Genomic DNA, 23920 nt, shown 5'->3' on the forward strand with positions numbered 1-23920 from the left:
TGTTGTACTGCTGTGTGTTAGCCTGCAACACTGTTCGTTCGATCGTTTTCTTGTTTTGTTTGTTACGTGTTCAAATAATAGTAAAGATGAGCACTCAACCCGCTGTGCCTTGGTCCATTACGTACGACGACCGTTACACACAGACACCATTCAAACAGTTTTAGAAACTTCAGAGTGTTTTCTATCCAAATCTACTAATAATATGCATATTCTAGTTTCTGGGCCAGAGTAGTAACCTGTTTAAATTGGGTACGTTTTTCATCCGGCCGTGAAAATACTGCCCCCTAGCCCAGACAGGTTAACCACTTTACCTGTAACTTTGTGCCTTAGCATAAGTAAGACTTTAGCCCAAAGTATTTAACATTCAGCAAACAAGAGCTTACGTCCCTCTTCAAATAGTCTATTCGTATAAAAAAATTATAATATATATATATATATATATAAAATGTCCAGCAAGCTATTCTAGTCTAGCTTTTCCTGACTGGGACTCCAAGACCTAAGGAGCTTTTTTTAACGGGAGGCCAGCAGAGCACAGGTGCGTGTGTATTGCAAAAGAGACAGTGGCTATAAGTTAGAAGCTTATTATGAATAACCCATCATTCATTAGCTAAATATAAGGCTAATACTGCATTAAATGTATTACCTGAAAGAGGTAGGCTAGGATATCATGAACAGGATTATCTATTTTGAAGCAATTTGAATGGAATTGATGGAGTCTGCTCACGCATGCTCTGATTTAAAGCAACAATATTTTGAGTGATGGGCTTTTTAAAAACTCCAGCTGCAATGTCACAGTTGTCGGTGTGTTTAGGAAAGGAGGACCAAAATGCAGCAGAGTTGTGGATACTCATTCTTTTAATTCACAAAAACAAGAGTAAAGCATCCACAGAAAAAAACAAAAACAATAAACGATACTCACGACACCAACAGTTTTGCAGGCTATACTAACACAGTGCAAAAACAATTCCCCACAAACACACAGACAAACACACCCAACTAATATAGGACTTCCAATCAAAGGCAACACCACACAGCTGCCTTCAATTGGAAGTCCACCCCAATTAACTCTACATAGAAACACCCAATCTAGACAGAACATAGAAAACAACTTCTTCTGCCACGCCCTGACCAAAACTATACACCGACTCCACCTGCTGGTCAGGACGTGACATGCAATAAAAAAAATCTTTACAATTCAAAAATATGCTTACTCCCGAAAGCCAGATGGAGATGTGTAAATTAGACGTGCATTCGGACCTTATATTACTGTAGCAGTATGCTATGCTGCAGCAAATGTAAGCATACCTGTCACAAGTGAAAAAAAGTTACCACGATGAGATGATAGGTCCATACCGAAATGGTCTGTCCACACCATGAGCGTTTATGATTGATCATGCAGAGAGAAGGCCGTAGAGAAGCCAGGTTTCGACATTGCATATTAACAGTTCACGTCATGCTGTTAAAATAAATCATTTATTATAATTTACCGGTTTCTCGCAGTTATTTAACCCAGGAAAAGGGAGTGGTTTTGTGTGGTTAATCTTGGTAACCGGGTTCCCGCAATTCAACCCTAACCAGCACCCACACCTTTTCACCTCTCCCTTGACCCTTCACCATCTCTCCCTTGACGTGCGCACGCACGCACACTCACTCACTCACTCACTCACTCACTCACACACACACACACACACACACACACACACACACACACACACCATTCCTGTGCTCGTCCTTCATTCTCCCTGTTAAAGGTCCCTGTTACAGCAGATCTGCTCGAGTTGGCGAAATGTGCTCACGCTCTATTCCCAGGAATTAATATTGTCCTCCTGGCTATGACACTGTCACACCGAGCTGCAGCTAGAGTTAGTGTGTGTGTGTGTGTGTGTGTGTGTGTGTGTGTGTGTGTGTTTCATTCAAGATGGACTGTAAATGAGCATGTCTTTTGGCTCTCTTTAATATTTAGTTACCACGCACCACAATGTGTTTATTGCCAGTTAATAAAAACAATCTTAGAATTTAGATTTGGGTGTAAATCTGAAGAGGAAAAATGCAGTTTTCAAACAGTCGTTAAGACAGTGTGTGTTTGGGTGTCATAACGATGCCATTACCCTTCTCCTCACTCTAAATCCTCTAAATATTTAAGTGTTGTTTTATGTGGAATGTCACTTGAATTTATCGATCCCCATTAAAACTGGTTAAATGCTCTCCCCTCCCAGCTGTGTGTGACTGATTGTGTGTTTTGCTCTCTCTGGACAGAGGGACTGAGCCGAGAGAGCATCTCCAGGGAGGCCTGAAACCTCTCCCCACAGACCTACCTACTGCTGCTGAAGACCACCACCTCCCAACACCAATGACCTTCTACAGTGTACATCTCTTCAGTTTTTACATAAATACTACTCATGAAAGTTGACCTTTTTGCCATTTACCTCTGCAGGCTAATAAATAAAAATGTTGCCGCCTCTTTTTCAGGAACCGTTGACTGTTGCGCCTCAGACCTTGTAATGGAAAATCGTGGTAAGTTTAGCTTCTTGTTCATTGTGGTTTGTGTAGTAGTGCAACATAGACCTGGGCGTGTTTATGGGGCAGTTTGTTTTTGCTGCTACTCGGCGCACAGCAGACAGCTATGGCGCCCTCTGTAGGCTTGTGAGACAGGCTCCCTCCCTTTCTTGTTAGAACCAGTCTGTATGTTGAGCTTCAGTTCTGTCTGCCTGCTGAAGAGGCCTGGCCCAGTCTGTTTTCCTGGTCGACAGGTTCCGGGCTCATGCGGATTGGCCCAGCTCTATGTCTCTCCCGCTCTCTGGAAGCCAGCCAATTTTGGAGGCTTTATGTGGGGCAGTGAGAAAATGCCGTACAACTACAGACTCCATCTTTAGAAGCAGAGAGAGAGAAAGGGAAGAGGAAAAGGGTCATACCTAGTCAGTTGTAAAACTGAAATTTGTCTTCTGCATTTAACCCAAATGGAGGGTTGCCTTAATAGACATCCACTTCATCGGTGCCTGGGGAAGAGTGGGGTTAACTGCCTTACTCGGGGGCAGAATGACAGACTTTTTTACCTTGTCGGCTCTGGGATTCTTTAGCTGTGCTTGATTGAGCTTGCCTGGCTCAATGGAACCAATAGAATAGTCCCCAAAGTGACAGCTTTGCAAACCTCGCCCACCTGGCACTCCAGACAGGCTCAATCAAACGCTCAAAGTATTTGAAGGAAAACAACTATTTAAACCCAGGAGCATGTTCAGAATAGAACTTTCAGATACTGTAGGAATGTATTGTGTAGAACAGATATGATTGTCTGTCAGATCATGCCAGCTCAATTCACTCTATTCCTATCTGCGATCTCCAGAACGTTTTACATCACTGAATACACCCCACGTCCGTTCCCCACGTCCGTTCAATGTTTGCACATGAAAACCACAATGTATTTCACATTCATACAATAGAAACACTTTTATGTATGAAGACAAAAATAACTGAATGTTTTTCTACATACCACTACCAATAAAGAAAATGGACAACAAAACATTGTCCATTTAAGATGGTGGCACCTCCGTAAAACCGTCTCTCTCTCAACCACACTCCAGACTGAGCGTGCGCGGCCAGTTTACCAGCTCGTGAGCACAATTTTACACAAAACCAATAACATGTAAAATGAACTCAGAAATCCCTAACAAATGGATTCTTAATAAAATCTCCCAAACAAAATCCAGTACAAGGAAGCTACTCAGTAATGTCTCTGTGACTTTTTACCTCTGCTAGCATCAAGGTAACATATACTCTCACTCATTGTAAATCACGTTCTTCTCTCACTCAGTTCGACACAAAACCAACACAAAACCTTTCCTAAAGTGATAATACCTTGACAAAGTTGTTAAATAGCATGTTATTACATGTTCTTTCAATATTAGAAAGTTTGGAAGTTCAGACACAAGTTTACATCTGCAAAGTACAGGCGCTTTCTTTATTCTGAAGAATGGTGTGCGCTTGGCCAGAACTTGCTGTTTTTTCTACTACCACAGTGCAACACCGCCATCTATTGGCCTGATGGACTACTAACGCATGTAGAATGTACAAATTTAGATTAATTCAGACAAATACATAAACAAATTGGTTTAAAGAAATTATAATAAAGGGGTGTCTGTTTTTAGTGACTTTGTTTTCAACCCATTACAGCAACAGTTCTGATGGACGTTCCTGCAGTCAGCATACCAATTGCACGCTCCCTCAAAATCTGTGGCATTGTGTTGTGTGACAAAACTGCCCATTTTAGTGGCTTTTTATTGTCCCCAGCACAAGGTGCAACTGTGTAATGATCATGCTTTTTAATCAGCTTCTTGATATGTCACACCTGTCAGGTGGATGGATTATCTTGACAAAGGAGAAATGCTCACTAACAAGGATGTACACAAATTTGAGAGAAACAAGCTTTTTGTGCGTATGGAACATTTCTGGGATCTTTTCTTTCAGCTCATGAAACATGGGACCAACACTTTACATGTTGCATTTATATTTTTGTTCAGTATAGTATGAAGCTGTGGCTCAGAGTATTGTTTCTTCATATCCTATGTAATGCATTCTCATGCTAAAAAGTTTGCATTTAAAACAGTGGCCAGGTAAACATGGGTGTCATGGCGTGCTGAAATGGCATGGAATGAACCAGTACCGTCTCAATGAAGTAGATAGTTGTAGCTCTGTCATGAGTGCTGACTGGAAGTGAATGTGAAGAAGGCTTTTGTGAAGCGTACGTGGCCATTTTGAATGGCTAGCCATTGTGCATTCATTTTTCACATCTACATTTTAGTCATTTAGCAGATGCTCTTATCCAGTGCGACATACAGGAGCCATTAGGGTTGTGTCTTGCTCAAGGGCACGTCAACAGATTTTTCACCTAGAAAGCTCGGGGATTCAAACCAGCAACCTTTCTGCTCTTAACCGCTCGGCTACCTGCCACTCCATGACCTCCTCAGCAGTACTAGCGACATCTCTGCTGATGGAATGCTGTGTGGTCTCAGAGCAGGCACTTCCTCCTCTCTCTATCTGAACTACATCTCCATTGATAGAGGGCACAGATAGAAATAGATCTCTCTCCCAAAGGACAAGCTAGTAGCTTTGTACTTGCTCTGGTTTTCCGACTTTAAGCAATTTCATTTCTATGTTGGAAGTGAGTTAGAGAAGGTACTACTTTCTATATTTTTTTTATTTGATTTTTCTCTCGGGTCCCACTGCCCATCCTTTCAGTTCTCTGCAAATACCCACACCTCTCAGCCCTACTGGCAGAGTTGCTGTTAGGAGCCCCGTGCTCATGCTGTACATCCAAATGGTGGCTCCATAGAGACAGAATATGAATACCTCAGTGGGTGTCATTATTTAACCTTTGACCTGGATCTGGCCACTGTCAGGTCACATGAGCAGTCAGAGCCCACCACTGCTCAATAAACTACTTTCATTACTGCTGGTTTTGGTTTATTAAGCCTCTGAGTGCCCCATTCAAAGTGGAAAGAGATCCTGTGAAGAACTGTGGTGGGCATATATGAAGGGCTAAAGCCCGAGAGGTTAGCCAGAGAATGTTGGTAAATTCTGCTGTGGTAAATCCAATCTTCTCACTCACTCTAACACACGCACACACTAAAATACAAACACATATTTATACACTACCAGTGCAGCTCAAAGGAATGATAGGCATCCATCTGTGAATGCTGACCAGAGGGAGAGTCAGTGAGAAAGGGAGAGGGTGGGGAGCACTTCAAGGGAGCAGGGAGGGTAGGTCTTACGGAGACCGAAAGAGGGAGGGAGAGTGGGCGGAGTAACCGAAAGAGGGGAAAGAAAGGGGAAAGAAAGTTGCACAGAGTTGCTGGCGAAGTAGACTAGTCAACTTGGTTGAACAAGCTGTGGACCAGGTGTGCTCCTCCTCTGCCCAGCACGGAGTGCCTATTCCTGAGTAGAAAGAGCAAAACAGGCCCCTCTGGGGCTGGATCATGGGACAGAGCCTTCCTCTGGAGACCCCAGCTCAGGACCAACACCAACACATCCACCGCAGCGGTGAGTTTCTAGCTTACTTACTCACTCACTCACTCACATACACCTGCTCTATAATCAGTCTCACAAGTACACATTTATAAATAAACTCAAACACTTTCATTCACTTATAAAAAGATCCTCAGTGTTCAGTTTTTCTATTTTTTTTCAACATCTTTGCTGCTGAAAAAATGGAGGGAGGGCAAAGGAGAGGCAGGGGCTGGAGATTGTGTAATCAACAATGTTGCACACTTTATTTATCTCTCTTTACCACAGGGAATGCTAAAAGTCACTGGGATCATGTGGATGAATACCAGCTGTGTGTGTGCGTGCACACACATTACTGAGTGCAGGATACCCTTCTGACGTGCTGTATGCAAAACAAAAAGATTAGCCGCACAAACACATGCCTCACTGTTTGCGGCAGTAAACTGTTGTAACGGCCGTCGTCAGAATTAGACCAAGGTGCAGCGGAGGATGTGTTCATCATTAGAGTTTTAATGAAAAAAAGAACACTACAAAAATAAACAAGACGACAGCAAAACAGTCCTGTCAGGATTAACACTAGACAGAAACAATTACCCACAAAACCCAAAGGAAAAACATGCTCCTTATGTGTGACTCCCAATCAGCAACAACGAACTTCAGCTGTGCCTGATTGGGAGCCACACACGGCCCAAAACAAAGAAATACAAAAACATAGAAAAAGGAACATAGAACGCCCACCCAATGTAACACCCTGGCCTAACTAAAATAAAGAACAAAAACCCCTCTCTATGGCCAGGGCGTTACAACTGTGAGATATTGAAACATTTTTCTGAGGGATTACTGGAAATAGGATTGTCTGTCTGAATGTGTAGGGTGTTATTATGTGCTTTTTTTGGAGCCATTCCATCCAGCTTTCCCTCAGTATTGTTGTGGTCTGTTATCCCATGGAGGTTAAGCCTACAAGGTTGGGTCGTCTTGCTAGGTTATTGTATAGAGATGAAGTTAGGCAACCAGCGAGTAATCAGCCTAGTGTGCCTGTAACAAGTTAAACAAGCACACCAGGCAAAACATTTACCAGCTCATCTTGCATTTGAAATGCCAGATGGCCAGTTCGACCCTGTGTGTAGGTACTAGTTCACAAAACCAGGTTGAGAAATGGCTATCTTTTCAACTGAAAACTTTAGGTATTGGAATCTCTGTACCACCCACTAGTGGCAAGTCAAAACTTATCTAGGCTCCATTTCAAAACATGGAAGGTGACTAGTTTAGGGTTGAGGAGGGAAAGGGTGAGCTTTCCTTGCGGAAGCAGAATCTTATGTAGCAGGCCCACTGCTCGAGGCAGTGGGCCTGCTGCTGAGGACCTTTAAAACAACACTATCTGCTCTCCACCACATGCTCACCTGACTGCTCCTGCTATGAATCAATGAGTCATGGGGCTGAGGCTAAACCTGATCATAATTAGCTACAGTTTTTTATGCAAGATATGTGATAACTATGCTTCCATACTCAATGTTACAGCTTAGCTTATACAAAACGGCGCCATAGATTTTAACCAACCTGCTCTTGGCGATACTATCTTCGTTCTCGTGTCAGGTACAAGGTTATCTTCTAAATGTCCGTGTTCAGTTGCTGGTGGTTCTACAAAAAAAATTATTAAAACCATGTGTGTAGATCTTTGTTTTGGTCGCACTGTGTAACTTGCTGTCATCTACTACTAGAAACAACTAGTTCCTGCAAAGATGCTGGGAAATGCTAGATGTGCGTTGGCGAAGAACCTCCCAGGCGGTACAAAACATGGATTTAATAGCTTTCTGATTTTTTTGTTCATATTTTTTGTAGAATCACCTGCAACTGGACACTCACATTTCTAAGAACATTTTCCCTAATGACCATTACTCAGGCCTCTTTCTTTTTGTGGTGGGAGACTTGGTGTGAGATAATGATGTGTAGTTCGAAAAAGAAAACATTTGACAACTGTTTTTATTGACTCGAGTGATGATTCATTTTTCTGAGTGACTCATTCATTTTTTGTCGTTCTTTTGAACTGCTGGCCGCAATTAACTCTATTGCAGGATTAATTTGTGTTTCTCCGGCTCCTGAAATGTGCGCCGACCAACAACTGTCTGACATATATGCGCGCTGGAAAATATATCATGCTGCAGGCAGCATAGAGAAGAAAAATACATGTTTAGAACTGACAATTGATCGCATGGTGCAATTAATGCAATGCATTGATTATTGAATGTTATGATGGACACAGTTTTGTAGAACCAAAACACACACAGCCTCTGCTCAACAAACTCAAACTTGAGAACGAATCATTTGGGGTGCTGCAGTTAGCGAACAATATTGTGCTCATCACCCTGACGGCAGTCAAGCAATGCATTCCGCCAAGAGCCGTTCACAATCTAGTCCGGTTGCGGCCACAACAAGACCTCGTTTCAAGTGTATCAATAAATACTATTGTTTGTATTCCTAGAAATCTGGGCATTACTGACTCAAAATAGTCAAGATTCGTTCTTTTGACTAAACGAGTCAAAGATCATAGTCAGTAAAAATAGCTCAACTTCCCATCACTAGTCTGAGGTGTGGAAGATGTTTTGACACCAGGTGTGGCTATTAGGTCATCCCAGTCTGGCGGTTTCCACTAGATAGTAAAGCCACAAAGTCGAAATTGGCTATATCGTAAAAATGGGAAATCACATTTTAAGTAGATAAATTGTAGAAATAGGTGGAACCTATGACTTTGTGGCTGTGGTAACTGTGACAGGCTTTGGTTTTTGAGGTTGGTTCTATTTAGTTGTGGATGTGCACTGATTGGAATTATCCTAGTTGTTCAGGATGTGTTGCACCTGTCGCCTCGTTAGTCAGTTGTTAGTTTCAGGTGATATTTAAGAGCTACAGAGCCAACGCTTCAGTGGGCATCTCTTATGTGAAACAAAGCATTTTATCATGTCTCACCTGTTTGGTTTGTGCCACATTTATTTGCACTCCCTTACCTAAGTTGGTGTGCGTTGTCTTTTCCTTTAGTTTGTCTGCTATCAGGCAAATCTAGTGAGTGTTTGTTTGGCCAGCACCCAGTCAGTAGGCACCCCCTTGGATGCCTTTTAAAACCCCACCTGTTTCGTTCTGGTTGTCAGAGGCTCATTTGTTAGTTCCCTATTTCTGTTGAGCAGCAATTTTTTTTTTTCTTATTTGGGAATGTAACATAACTAGTGATGACCAAGTCTGACCCTGTTTCCTTATTGGCAAGCTTTAGATGGGCTGGCTTCCCGATTGGACAGCACTGTCTAGCCTGGTATCCTGGCTGTCACTGTATCATTCACTTTGAACTTGTCTTCCAGACCTCTCTAAGGTCTTTTGTTTTTACATAAAATCATTGTACACAACACTTAAGGATTCTTCAAGAGGTCTGGGTGATTGATGATTTTTAGAAGGGAGTGATGATAATGGATTGTTTATGATATTGTTATACAACGGGTGGGTTTAATCCTTAATACTGATTGGTAAAAACCGCATTCCAGCCGGTGTCTATTCCACAAATTACCACCGGCTAAATCTATGATGTTAAAATGCCTATTTACTCTGTTCCATCTGACTGCGCAATCCACTGTCAGCCCAGCCAAGTTATAAACTTGATCTCCATTATAAAAAGCATCTAGACATTATCTCACTTTTCTTTTACACTAACATTTAGTTTTCAACAGCAGAGATTTGTATAAACCTTACAGAACAAAAAGACTGAACAACTGGATCGCGTCTCTAGCAACCGAACCGATAGAACGAATGACCAGCCAGCTTGGGTAGCAACCCTAGATTTGTGTCAGGACTATATCTTGTGGAAGGATGAAATGGTATGAATAAATTCATCAAAATAATGTTTTTAATGAAAATATGTCAATCATTATTTGAATATGTTGGTAACCCGTTGTATAAAAGTTATAATGCCCTCGAAGCTGGTGTTTTGAAGGGTATATTGGCACAATTTGCTAACACCCCTGCCAATATACCTGCCTTCTCTGGCATTATCACTTAATAGTATGTCCTGTGTGCTTTATAGCCTACAGTACAGGCTATCAGTTGAAACAGGCTCTCTGTTTCCATGTCCAGTACAGTAAGATGTGTGAGGGGTGGAGGTTGACTTTGTTCTCTGTCACAGTTAAGATCAGGGTGGAGTGCCGTTTCCTCCGTTGTTTCCCAGACCCCCTCCCCCCTTTCCTCTGTCCGAGTCACACAGCTGCAGACAACCTACACACACCGGACCTCCACTCACTCTTCAGGCATGCTTTTGACAAGAAAATGGGTATAGGAAGGATCCATTTGGTCACCTTTCGAATCTCCGGGATAAGATCAACTGTATTTCTTGCTACCAGCTGAATGGAGTGAATGTGCTGCTGTGTATTTCTGGTAGTATCAGTCAGTCAACCCACTGTGGATCTGGAGTGTGTCGGCCCAGCACAGCCTGCATTTATCCTGCTTGAGTGGATTTTAACTAACCTGCCTGCCTGCCTGTCGTGCTCTCCTTGTCAGAGGCAAACTGTTTTGCCAGAGCCTGCTGTGCCTGTGTGTAGGACAACCAGGGGAGTGTATGTGTTACAGACAACTGTGTTTAGCAACTCATTCTTTGGACATCATGAACTGAATCCACTGGTTTTTGTAACTTCCCGAGGAGATGGATGTACATGGTTTGGACCTGACCTCTGGACTTTGATGTTTTGTCCTTATGTGGCTTAGCAGCCTTCTGTGGGTCTCTGCGCTGTCACAGCCGACCCCCGCCCCTCCCTACCTAGGGTGTTGGGATTGACTAGGGACAAGTGTTTGAGTTTTTAAACACAACCTTCTGCTTCCTCATGGCATGCTGCCTCAAGTCCCACCACCATGGAAGCTGGACCCTGACCTCTCACCCAGGTGACTAGCTCTGTAATATAACCTCCATGACCCTGCTTTGGAGCCCATTTCCACCTTTTGACATGTTTCCTCTACCTCCACTTCTGGTGTTTTCAAGGAAGGTATTGTATAGTATTATTACATCTGCCCATCAGCAGCTGGCAAATATTATAGCGTTTTTTAAGTGTGCGTTGTTGTGTGAAACGAATTGCTGGGGCAGTGTTATTGTCAGGACATCCTGTGTTTGTGGGACTGGTTAGTTGTTTTGCCCCAGCCCTTCTACACGGTAAATATTATGTCTGCTGAATTACTACCTCAACCTTAGAGGAACCTGGCTCACAGAGATGTTCTGTGACAGGCCTTGTGAAGCTCAGCACCTTGTCAGTCAGCCTGTCAATCACCTGAGCTGTTACCACAGCAGCTGGATGTCTGTACGACACTCATGCCAAAGACAGAGTCCTACCTCCAAATTATTTTTCAAGGTGTATGACTCCACATTGTTAGTGAAAAAGCATAAAGAGTGCAATGTGTGTCTGTGTGCTTCCACGTAGCCTGTTGGTGTTGAAAGGCTTATAACAATATTCTCCCAGTAGGGAGGAATGTGAGACTCTTGACTGTGGGAAGCTATGGACGGAGGCTAGTGCAAGAGGGACTCTCCCATCCCATAACTGTTGGTTACTTAGTTGTGAATGTGTGGAGGAGTATATGCGCTTTCACCATCACCCTGCCAAAGCACACACAGTCCCAGAGCTCTGAGCTAATGTTAATAACCTTTCTAATGAGCCTGGCCCTCCCACGTTCTTTAATCACGGTGCATATGAGTGTCAGGCTAGCATAGCTAGGCTAATTTTCTTCTGCACTTTACTCTGTGTGCATATGGGTGTCAGTCTAGCTCAGATAGGCTATAGGCTAATGTTCTAATACTACACTTTACTTAGATTGCATGGGCCAGGCTAAACAGCAGCTGGTGCACAAGGTTTTGCTCGCCTGAGTTAGAGCACAGCTAGGCTACTAAAAATGTCTTGGCAAGGGTTACATCTGCTCTCTGTGCTGTAGATGTTGTAGATACCCAGTTGTGGTTGTCATATTTCAACAGTGTTTCTTGACTCTCTAATCTTGTCTCTCTGACTCCATTGCTCCAGTTGATGAAGTTGACCACCTGCACACCACGACGGAGGGAGATGGGGACAGCACCCCTCTCCCATTCAAGGGAAAGGGCAAGTTCTCTACCCTTGGCAAGATCTTCAAACCATGGAAGTGGAGGAAGAAGAAAAGCAGCGAGAAGTTTACGGAAACTTCAGAAGGTTTGTGTTATGGTTTCATTGTGTTTGTTTGTTTTTATGTGTTGCATTCAACCTTTATCACCTTTCAGTGTGTTTTCCTGTCTCTTGGTGATATGGCCAATTTTCCAGTGTGTCCAGTTCAGTCTGCTTAAACAAGACGATTGTTATAGTGGTTAGAATAATATCATTTTAATTTGAAGATCTGTAAACTTACATCTTTGACTTCTGGACCGTGGTTTTATATGCTATCTGGAAGAAATCTGAAAAAAACCTCAGTGCATTAACGCACTGGCTTAAATTCTGTGTGTTGACGGCAGTTCTGGAGAGAAAGATGTCGATGAGGCGACCGAGGCAGGAGCTTATAGAACAGGGAGTGCTGAAGGAGCTCCCGGAGAATGGTAAGAGTGCTGCCACTGGTGATGTCACTCACTCACCTGATCCCCACATGACTCAATCAGCCAGTTCCAGTTGGCTCCCTACTCCTTCCACTTGCCCCTAAACTTTGAATGTTTGGCGAAAGATTGCACCGGAGGGCGAAAGATGGCGCCGAAGGGTATAGGGCTGCCGTCTTATCGGCTCTTAAAACCTGTTGAGGATCTTATCCCGATCTTATCCCGGTATTGGGATTCATTGTCATGTGACCATGGCGGGGAATTCAAAACTGCAAGAGTAATCATTTCAAAAAATCAAATAATCAACTATTTTCCTCCATTTGAAAGATATATCTCCTAAATCTAACCACGCTGTCCGATTTTCAGAGGCATTACGGAGAATGCATAAAGTTAGGTTATGTGAGGAGAGTACATTGACAATAGCTGCGTGTAATGTTTAGCCAATTCAAAGAAGGGCATCAACAGACAGAAAACTAGCTAGAATTATGCACTTACCTTTGACAATCTGCATCAGATGACACTCATAGGACATTATGTTATACAATACATGCATTTTTAGTTCCATCAAGTTCATATTTATATCCAAAAACAGCATTTACAGTCGCGGTGAAATTCAGAATTTTTTTCGGCTCGAATGCACCCAGTGAATCCAGCATTACAAATCACGGAATTACTATTCGAAAACATTGGTAAATTATAATATTGTCATTCAAAGAATAATATATTATCATCTCGTAATTGCTACCGAATGGCCAGATCTCAAAATAACTTTACTGGGAAATCACATTTTGCATAAACTGGGTACTATGCTAACAACAATAAGCTATATGCTAAGCTAAGCTAAGCTATACCGTTAGCATTAGCATCATCTAATATCGATAATAACATTCTAAATATCCCCTTACCTTTGATTATCTCCATCAGAAGGCGCTGCCAGAGATCCCAGGTCCAGAACAAATGTGGTTTCTTTTGACAAAGTTCATAATTTATGTCCAAATAGTTAGCGTTCAGTAGGCTCCCACAAAATGAGGTGGGCAGTGTAAAGTCACGTCGAAAAACTAAAGAAAACCTAGTAAATAATCTATTTACGTTTGTTTAAACATGTCAAACGTTGTTTAGCACTAATCTTTTGTTCCATTTTTAACGTGAAACATCAGTAAACATCAGTAATATTTTCACACAACCTATCAAGTGTCTAGAATAAACGATAATGACAAAGGCACTCTTCTCAGATTCATGCGCAGGCGCAAAAAATGAAGTGATGACGTGTCAACTTGTAAGCTTTCTAATTCGGTCTGTATTCATGACAGATGCTTCCAACAACTTTCTAAAGATCGTTGACATCTAGTGGAAGCAGTAGGAGTTGCGAACTGAATCCTTTCTCACTGTGGTATCTTTAAAACAATGACACTAAATAGTACAGTCACAAAATTCTCATTTTTTTTAAATCTATTTTTCACAGGTTTTTGCCTGCAATATGAGTTTTGTTATACTTACAGACACCATTCAAACTGTTTTAGAAAATTCAGAGTGTTTTCTATCCAAACCTAAACAATAATATGCATATTCTAGCTTCTGAGTTGGTGTAGGAGGCAGTTAAAAATGCGCACATATTTTTTTCCAAAATTCTCAATACTGCCCCCTGGCCTCAACAGGTTTTAACCAACCATGCGATTTTGTTTGTTTTTTCGCGTTGTTCGTAACGTTTTTGTACATAATGTTGCTGCTACAGTTTCTTATGACCGAAATGAGCTTCTGGACATCAGAACTGGGAATACTCACCTCAAATTAGAGGAGTCGGACGCAATGGATATACTACGGACACCCGACCATGCCCACATCCCCGTGATTCGCTGGAAAAGTAAACGTAGGTTTCACGGAAAGAGATCAGGATGCCTTGTGAGGATCAGGCGACGAGTGGCTAATCTGCCCTTGCCTTCCGTTAGCTAGCGTTCAATCGCTGGAAAATAAATGTGAGGAACTGAAAGCACGTATATCCTACCAACGGGACATTTAAAAACTGTACTATCTTATGTTTCACCGAGTCGTGGCTGAACGACGACATTAAGACCATACAGCTGGCGGGTTATACACTATCGGCAGAACAGAACAGCAGCCTCTGGTAAGACACGGGGCGTGGGCCTATGCATATTTGTAAATAATAGCTGGTGCACAATATCTAAGGAAGTCTCAGGGTTTTGCTCGCCTGTATCTCATGATAAGCTGTAGACCACACTATCTACCTAGAGAGTTTTCATCTGTATTTTTCGTAGCTGTCTACATACCACCACAGACTGAGGCTGGCACTAAAACTGCGCTCAATGAGCTGTATTCTGCCATAATCTAACAGGAAAACGCTCATCCAGAGGCTGCACTCCTAGTGGCCGGGGACTTAAATCAGTTTTACCTCATTTCTATCAGCATGTTAAATGTGCAACCAGAGGGGAAATCCTAGACCACCTCTACACCACACACAGAGAAGCATACAAAGCTCGCCCTCCATTTGGCAAATAAGACCATAAGTCTATCCTCCTGATTCCTGCTTACAAGCAAAAATTAAAGCAGGAAGCACCAGTGACTGGGTTAATAAAAAAGTGGTCAGATGAAGCAGATGCTAAACTACAGGACTCTTTTGCTAGCACAGACTGGAATATGTTCCGGGATTCTTCATATGGCATTGAGTACACCACATCAGTCACTGGCTTTATCAATAAGTGCATCGAGGACGTCGTCCCCACAATTACTGTACGTACATACCCCAACCAGAAACCATTGATTACAGGCAACATTCGCACTGAGCTAAAGAGTAGAGCTGCCGCTTTCAAGGAGCGGGACTCTAACCCGGAAGCTTATAAGAAATCCCGCTACGCTCTCCGACGAACCATCAAACAGGCAAATTGTCAATACAGGACTAAGATGAAATCGTACTACACCGGATCCGACTCCCGTCGGATGTGGCAGGGCTTGCAAACTATTACAGACAACAAAGGGAAGCACAGCCGAGAGATGCCCAGTGACACGAGCCTACCAGACGAGCTAAATAATTTCTATGCTCGCTACGAGGCAAGTAACACTGAAACATGCATGAGAGCATCAGCTGTTCCGGATGACGTGTGATCACGCTCTCCACAGCCAATGTGAGTAAGACCTTTAAACAGGTCAACATTCACAAGGCCGCTGGGCCAGACGGATTACCAGGACGTGTACTCCGAGCATGCGCTGACCAACTGGCAAGTGTCTTTACTGACTTTTTCAACCTGTCCAAGTCTGTAATACCAACATGTTTCAAGCAGACCACTGTAGTCCCTGTGCCCAAGAACACTAAGGTAACCTGCCTAAATGACTACCAACCCGTAGCACTCACGTCTGTAGCCATGAAATGCTTTGAAAGGCTGGTCATGGCTCACATCAACACCATTATTCCAGAAACCCTAGACCCACTCCAATTTGCATACCGCACCAACAGATCCACAGATTATGCAATCTCTATTGCACTCCTTTCCCACCTGGACAAATGGAACACCTATGTGAGAATGTTATTATCTATTCATTGCCACTTTAATAACTCTATCTTCATGTACATAATAACCTCGACACCGGTATCCCCCGCACAATGACACATTGATTCTGTACCGGTACCCCCTGTATATAGCCCCGCTATTGTTATTTACTGCTGCTCTTTAATTATTTTTTATTCTTATCATTTACTTTTTTAGGGATTTTCTTAAAACTGCATTGTTGGTTAAGGGCTTGTAAGTAAGCATTTCACTGTAAGGTCTACACCTGTTGTATTCAGCGCATGTGACAAATACAATTTTATTTGATATATGTAAAGTGTAAGCAACATGGTGGACGCTCCACCACTACCCTACATATACCTATCCAGACCCTTCAGATCTGCAAACATTTAAGGGTTAGGGCAGCCAAGGGGGAGGGAGCAAATTGGAAATGGCTTTATCTTTATCAGACGAAAGTCCAGGGCTATCACACCTACACAGACAGCATAGTCGATGACAGTAACAGCTTCAAATTCAGCTCACTCAATGGCAGTTGAAGAAAGGCAAATTCACTCTCATGCTCCCTTTTAAACAGTATAACTATATATTTTGGGAAGAAAATGACATGCCGTTTTTCTTGAGCTGGGGAAAGTGGAACGAATTGCACCCTGCAGCGAAATAGCTTTTAAAGTCAGTGTGTTCTGTGCTCTTACTCTGCCGGCATCGGTGTTGCAGAGGCCCGTTTATTAAACATATTTCACTCCATGGGCAGAGCTCTGTTCCAAAGGTGTTGACAGTTAGGACACCTTTCTCAAACCTTACATTCTGAAGAGGGCTGCGAAATCATGTCCAGATGCACCGAGGGAACAAATCCAAAAGCCCATCCTTTGCCCTATTTCAACAAGCCAATTAAATTTGACCATTTATACTCAAATATGCAGAACATTTTGAGTAGAGATGATGGCTTTGTTAGATTTCTGGCTAACCCCTCCCTCACACTTGGTTGGTGACTCAAAGTAGTGTAGTTTATAGATCTTCTGATGTGTGAGTGATGATTGTCTCTGTATGGAAAGTCTCACGCTTGTATCCATTTTTGTGACAGAAGGGGACGATCCTCACAGCCCCAAACAGCCCTACGTGAAGAATGGCCACACCCTGCCTGTGGGTGGAGGTGGTGGAGGGGGCAGAGGGCAGGAGAACCAGACAAGACCCCCCTCAGACTCTGGGATGAACCCCTCAGACTTTAAGATTAACCCAGCCTGGCTGCCCCAGCCAGAGGACCGCAGGGTCCGCTTCCCCCCAGAGGTAGACCGCCATGGGGACCAGGGTGGCCCCAGAGGCTCCGGACATCAGGAGGAGGGCCGGCGAAAAGGTGGAGGAGGACGGTCCCAGGGGGAGGGGAAGTCTAATATTGCCTGGCAGGGCCAGGTGCAGGGGATGGGACTGGAGGACGGTAGACGTGGGGGCAGACTACACCCTTCTGACGGAGACAAGCGGCCGGGCCTGCAGAAGGCGCCATCAGAGGATGGAAGGAGGAGTCGCCCCTCTGAGACAGCATGGAAGCCCGCCCTCCCCCGACACGCGTCCGCAGAGGAGGGAAGGGCCCATAGAGGTGAGCTATTAACACCGACACATTCTTTTACTTTTAGATTTGTATGTATTATTGTGAATTGTTAGATATTACTGCACTGTTGGAGCTAGGAACACAAGCATTTCGCTAAACACGCAATAACATCTGCTAAATATGTGTATGCAACCAATCAAATTTGATTTGACACACACCTTAATCTGTGGAGTAGGGTGAAGCTGTCCCTAGACACTGATCTAAGGTTTGTGTTTTTCCCCCTAATGGAAGATTTGAAAAGGATCAGATGATCCTAGATCTTTGCATAAAGGCAACTTCTACCTGGAGCCTGGTTTTCTGACTGCCCCACCCCCTCCTTCCAGTCAGTCTTCTTCCTCTTCAGCCCTCTGGTTTGGGCCCAGATATAGACAGGAGTCTCGGAGCCTCGTTGCTCCCCTGAGTCCTGCTCCAGCTATGCGTCTTATTCAGGAACAGAAGGGAATAGAGGGAATAGCTCATCCTCTCCTCCTTTCGTAATTAATGCGGCACTATCGTTTTAGCCATTCCTGCCCTTAAAAGCTATTGCCTCTCAGCTCAACCGTAACCCTGCTGAAGAGCTAAAGCTAATTGATACCATTCCAGCTATTACACACTGAGCTAAATGGCATTTAGTGTCTGCTGTTTCTTTTAGATATTATGCTGTCCCTGATTTATCCTAATCTTCTCGCTTTCTCTTTCTCTCTCTCTCCCTCTATTCTGTCTCTTTTCTCTCACTTCTGACACTTCCATTTCATCCCTCCCCCTCTCCTTTTCTCTCTCCCCCGGTTTTCTCTCACCTACAGTGCCTTCAGAAAGTTTTCACACCCTTGACTTTTTCCACGTTAGTTGTTACAGGCAGAGTTTTAAATTGATTCAATTTAGATTTTGTGTCACTGATCTACACACAATACCCCATAATGTCAAAGTGGAATTATGTCACTACAAAGATACAGGCACCCTTCCTAACTCAGTTGCCAGAGAGAAAGGAAACTGTTACAGAGTTTAGAGTTTAATGGCTGTGATAGGAGATAACTGAGGATGGCTCAACAACATTGTAGTTATCCACAATACTAATATAAATTACAGAATGCAAAGAAGGAAGCCTGTACAGGAAACCTGTAATCCAACACAACACACCACGGAGTACCACTCTTCATATTTTCAACCATGGTGGCTGGATCATGTTATGGGTATGCTTGTCATCGGCAAAGACTAGAGTTTTTTTAGGATAAAAAGAAATGGAATAGAGCTAAGCACAGGCAAAGTCTTAGAGAAAAACTTGGTTTAGTCTGCTTTCCAACAGAAACTGGGAGATGTGTCTTTGTCATCATTAAAGGTGAAGACTGTTATTTTATCAAATCAATTCTCTGTAATTATTATTACATGATTAAACTAATCATGCAAATTTAATTAACTAGGAAGTCAGGGCACCACGGAAAATCTTCAGATTACAAAGTTATAATTTTCAGAATATTACTTTTCAGATATTTTAATATCTGATCAATTAGTCTTCTATTAATGAATTATTCTTTACCTCATATCAGTCTCATCTGAACGTCGTAAATTGTTGGTTATCTGCATAAACCCAGCCTTTACTATAAATCATCCATACACCAATTTGCTTAATCATTTATTTACTAACTAACTAAATAATCACAGAAATGCATAAACAAACAAACCGTATATATTGGTTACTAACAATGATAGGGAAGATTCCCTAGTGGGCTAAACCGATATGACGGCTTGGTGGACAAAGGGAAGGGGGTGTATAAATATACAGTCTATAAATATATACATTGAAATGCTAATCCTTCGCACATGAACGCTCACTCATTAAGGAATAATTGCAATCAATGTATATTTACGCCCATATGTCGTTGTGATCTTCTCTGTTGGAATCATCGGTCCGTCTGTGGGAGAGTCAGTTCATCAGAGAGTCTCTGGTTACTCATGGTGGTTGCTCTATCGGCGGCTCCTGATAATGTCAGTTGTAATGGATACGTCATGCGTCCATTGTTCTTAGAGTAGATGTTTTGGCGGTTGTCGGTATTCGCATCCCAAATGTACATAATTTCTAGCTGCAGACTAGTAATTAGTATCTAAGATTTGCTCTTATTCTGTAGGGATTGATAGTCTCAGAGTTTAACCATTTCCAGGCGTGTAGCCAATGCTCCACATGGTATGGTTTTCTAATCTTGGTACTCAAACCTGTGCCACCTCAGCTTACACCGAGGTCTTAACTATTCGCAATCACAGCTCATACTGTGGGTTTGCTTAGTCTGAAGAGGATTTTCTTAAGGGGGGCTTTTATTCGTAACAGTAGAAAAGGCGGTTCCATGACGCTGGATCATGTCTGCGCTCACGGGGGCGTGGCTGCTGACTAGTTAAACTTTACAGGGAATAGAATTCTATCAAAATTAAAGGTTAACATCACATTACATTATTTCACAAAGAGTTTCATCTTTACTCATTCATTTTATACAAGAATTAGATGCAAACACCATAATTGAGAAATGTACACATTCAGAGATATAGTTATGTGTGTTTTCTGTCCTTCGTGAAGTCACCAGATGAAACACACTCAACATAACTGTCCCTTAAGTGTCCGGACCCTTCCCACATTCTCACAAGTGGACTTACAGTTTTATTTTCCCATTTTGGGGATTTAGGAGTTCGGCCACGTGAAATCCTTTGTTCACTTGGTGGTCTCCCTCTCTGCATGAAAAGGGGAAGAGAGTCTCCACCAAGAATTTACGACCTGAGATAATAGAACCTGGGTGTAGGAGAGAGTGAGAGAGGGGGAAGCCACGATCTACACCCAGAAAGGGCCACGTCATGACAGAGACAAATTAACCTTTCAACAGGACAATTACCTAAAACACAAGGCCAAAATATACACTGGGGTTGCTTACTAAGACAACATTGAATGTACCTGAGTGGCCTAGTTAAATGTTTTACTTAAATTGGCTCTATGGCAAGACTTGGAAATGGCTGTCTAGCAATGTTCAACTTGACAGAGCTTGAATATTTTTTTAAAGTATAATGGCCAAATATTGTACCATCCAGGTGTGCTAAGCTCTTAAGAGTGTCAGAGCTGTAATTGCTGCCAAAGCTGATTCTAACATGTATTGACTCAAGGGGTTGAATACTTATCTAATGAAGATATATTGCGGTTTTATTTTCATAAAAAATAAAAAACAATTTACTTTTTCTTCCACTTTGACATTGAGCATTTTGTGTAGATCATTGACAAAAAAAGGACACATTTTGATCCCACTTTGTAACACAACAAAATTTGAAAAAAGTCAAGGAGTGTGAATACTTTCTGAAGGCACTGTATTTCCTCTTTTCTCTGTGACATCAGCACGTGATAAAGACTTGCCTATAAATAAACTTCAGCTTTGAGAAATGGCGTGGGATAAGAAGCAGGGTGGAGGGTTAGGGGAATGGGGGGAGGGGGTTTGGTAATTACAGCACTGTTTGTCTACACAGCTGATCCCCTGATAATGACAATACACAGGCACACACTCACACACACACACACACTAGAGTGGCTGAGTGAATGGCACAAATTGTCTCAGTGCTCCAACTCAAGACTGAAACATTTATGTTTTTTATGGAGATGCATAATGTGATGAGATAGTATCTTTTCCACTATTGAAAGAAACAAACACGCTCCAAAAAAAGCCTAGCAGTGTGTAGCGAGTTGCTGTGTGTACGGTCTTTGACACGAATGCGCCCATGTGTCTCTCATGATGATGATTAGTTATGAAATGTATAGTGCTCTTTAACACATGTATGTTATGTAACATATGTTTTGTATGCTGTGTGTTTTGCAGAATCAGATAGCCATTTTGTTCCTGACCCAGATTCGCTGCGGGATACTCTCCGAGAGTCGCTGCCCCCCAAACAGTCCGTTATGCCCCCCAAGTGGCTGATGAGCTCCACCCCCGAGCCCGGCAGCGAAGGGTCACCCTCACCCCACACCCCATCTAATCACCCTGCAACCACATACTCTTCCTCCTCCTCTTCTTCCTCTGCAGTTGCAAAGCCTGCCCGAACTGTCTCCTCTGCAGGCGCCAACACCCAATCTTCAGCAATAGTGTCCCTTGCGCCATCCTCCACCCCCCAGGCGACCAAGCAGCCTCCCCTCCCCCTGCCCAAGCCCGTCAACAGGGGCATTAATGCTGCCATGTTGGGTGAGTAGTAGTACTAGTTGTGGTGGTTGTAGTCGGTAGGGGCCTGTTTAGTCACATAATGGCAGAATTAGCCAATGAGATGCCAGGGGAGACCAGGTGCAGCTTGCATCGATGCACACACACATTCACTCATGTGCACGTGCGCACATGCACAATCAGTGGAGCTTCCACGCGTAACTTCTAGTCACGTGTCATATGCAAACATGTCTGCAGAAGACTCATGTTACATGCATAAGGGTTACTACAAGGGACACGTGCACGTTGCACGCATTCTCACACACACACACTTTGCCACTCTCATCCTTATAATGATGTTATCCCTGCGGCTCCAGCAGCTGTTCCCCAGCCGATGACTTAATAAGACTGAACTATTTTAGGCAGCAGAGCAGATTTTCCCTGGCATTGTACTCTCCCAGGACACCACTGACTCTGGTGGCTCTGAGCCTGCTGCTGCTCAGCTCCATGCGAAGACAATATTGTTGTTTTTGTTTTTACCAGGGGCGTTTCTCGTTAGGGGAGTCTGACTTTATTCACTGTTGTTCTCTTTGAGATCTGATACACCTATTACCTTAGGACTGTTTATACACATTTTTTGTATATAATTCCTGTATCATTATTACATGTAGGTTGGTTGGTTTAGCCTGGAGCTAGTAGGCTTGGAAGTCATTTGCCGTGCGCTCGTTTGTCACCTATTCGCCATCTACAGTCTGTCAAGCTATTTTCATATGTACGTTCTAGAATGTGTGTAGACATTTCAGCTGTCATATTATGTAAACAATTCCGATGAATTAACCATGTCGGATATGTTAAAAATGGGGCATAGAATACTCTGAAAAATGGTTTTCATGATGTAGTCATGTAGCAGGAAGGAGAAATGGCATTAAGAAGTTGCTTCGCTGATAAACTTTCTGCATTCTTAATTTGGTAGAATTACAATACGTTCAGTTATTGTCTACAATGCATTTTAGCCAGTGCATTTTGTTAGGTAATGTTCAAATCAAGGTTATCAAGAACTACTGGGAAAAGTTATGGGATACTTGTAGGTTTTGTAGATTTAAAATCTCATCCGGCATGGTACTGAATATGCAATCATTGCTTCCCCAGCTGTTGTTGAAACATCAAACTGTATATGAGTGCTAGCTGAGCCTGTAGTGACTGTTTTCAAAGGTTAGTTAATTAGGAATATTCCTAACAGTTAGCTAGGTACAGAGTGATTACTTCCAACGGCTAACCTAGAGGGCCCGAAACTGAAGGAGTTTTGATTTCCTCTCTTCACTTTCCCCACTTGGTGCCCCTCTCACAGCCCAGGCAAGCTCCTCAGACACTTAGCGTAACACTCTAATTACACAGACCCTCTTGTTCTGGGTGCTAGTAGTGCGTTCAGTGTAAGCATATCCACCTTGGTCGTGTTCATTAGACACCACACGTTTAAAAAAATGACTGTAACCAGGAAGGACTACCTGGACTGTTTTTAAAATGGTGTGCCCTAATGAACATCACCCTAGTGTATGTGTAGTTAAGGTGACCAGATATTGGAATTGAAAATCAGGGATTTTTTTTATATGGGGCTAGTTGTGCAAAAATATAGAAAAACAATGGTATGGAACTATAGTTAACTATCAATTTTCGATATATTCCATTCAAATACCCGTATTAATTATAACACAGAAATTGATTACCCCTCCAAAGTTTTCTTAGGCTAGTCATTTTAGAATCACCTGTTTAGTAGCCTGGGCCCTCATTTATCAATGTTGCGTACGAACAGAAATGTTCGTAAAACATGCGTGTGATCATTTCTATCATTTCTAAGCAATGTGTGGGATTCAACAATTTGTACTTACAGTTGAAGTCGGAAGTTTACATACACTTAGGTTGGAGTCATTAAAACTTGTTTTTCAAACACTCCACAAATTTCTTGTTAACAAACTATAGTTTTGGCAAGTCGGTTAAGACATCAACTTTGTGCATGACACAAGTAATTTTTCCAACAATTGTTTACAGCCAGATTATTCCACTTATAATTCACTGTATCACAATTCCAGTGGATCAGAAATGTACATAC

The 23920-nt window shown here is 42.7% G+C and overlaps 1 protein-coding gene across 1 annotated transcript in view; it reads left to right on the top strand.

Annotated features, from left to right (window-relative positions):
• The window catches only part of LOC115175385 (phosphatase and actin regulator 4B-like), a 74342-nt gene that overhangs the window by 29592 nt on the left and 20830 nt on the right, over positions 1 to 23920 (top strand). The window contains 6 exon segments of the mRNA XM_029734623.1: positions 2257 to 2363; positions 2470 to 2514; positions 12027 to 12188; positions 12485 to 12565; positions 17159 to 17668; positions 21499 to 21858. Coding sequence (XP_029590483.1) covers positions 2257 to 2363; positions 2470 to 2514; positions 12027 to 12188; positions 12485 to 12565; positions 17159 to 17668; positions 21499 to 21858 — 1265 coding nt within the window.

This window comes from Salmo trutta, chromosome 3 (genome assembly GCF_901001165.1).
Source record: "Salmo trutta chromosome 3, fSalTru1.1, whole genome shotgun sequence".
Classification (NCBI taxonomy): Eukaryota; Metazoa; Chordata; class Actinopteri; order Salmoniformes; family Salmonidae; genus Salmo; species Salmo trutta.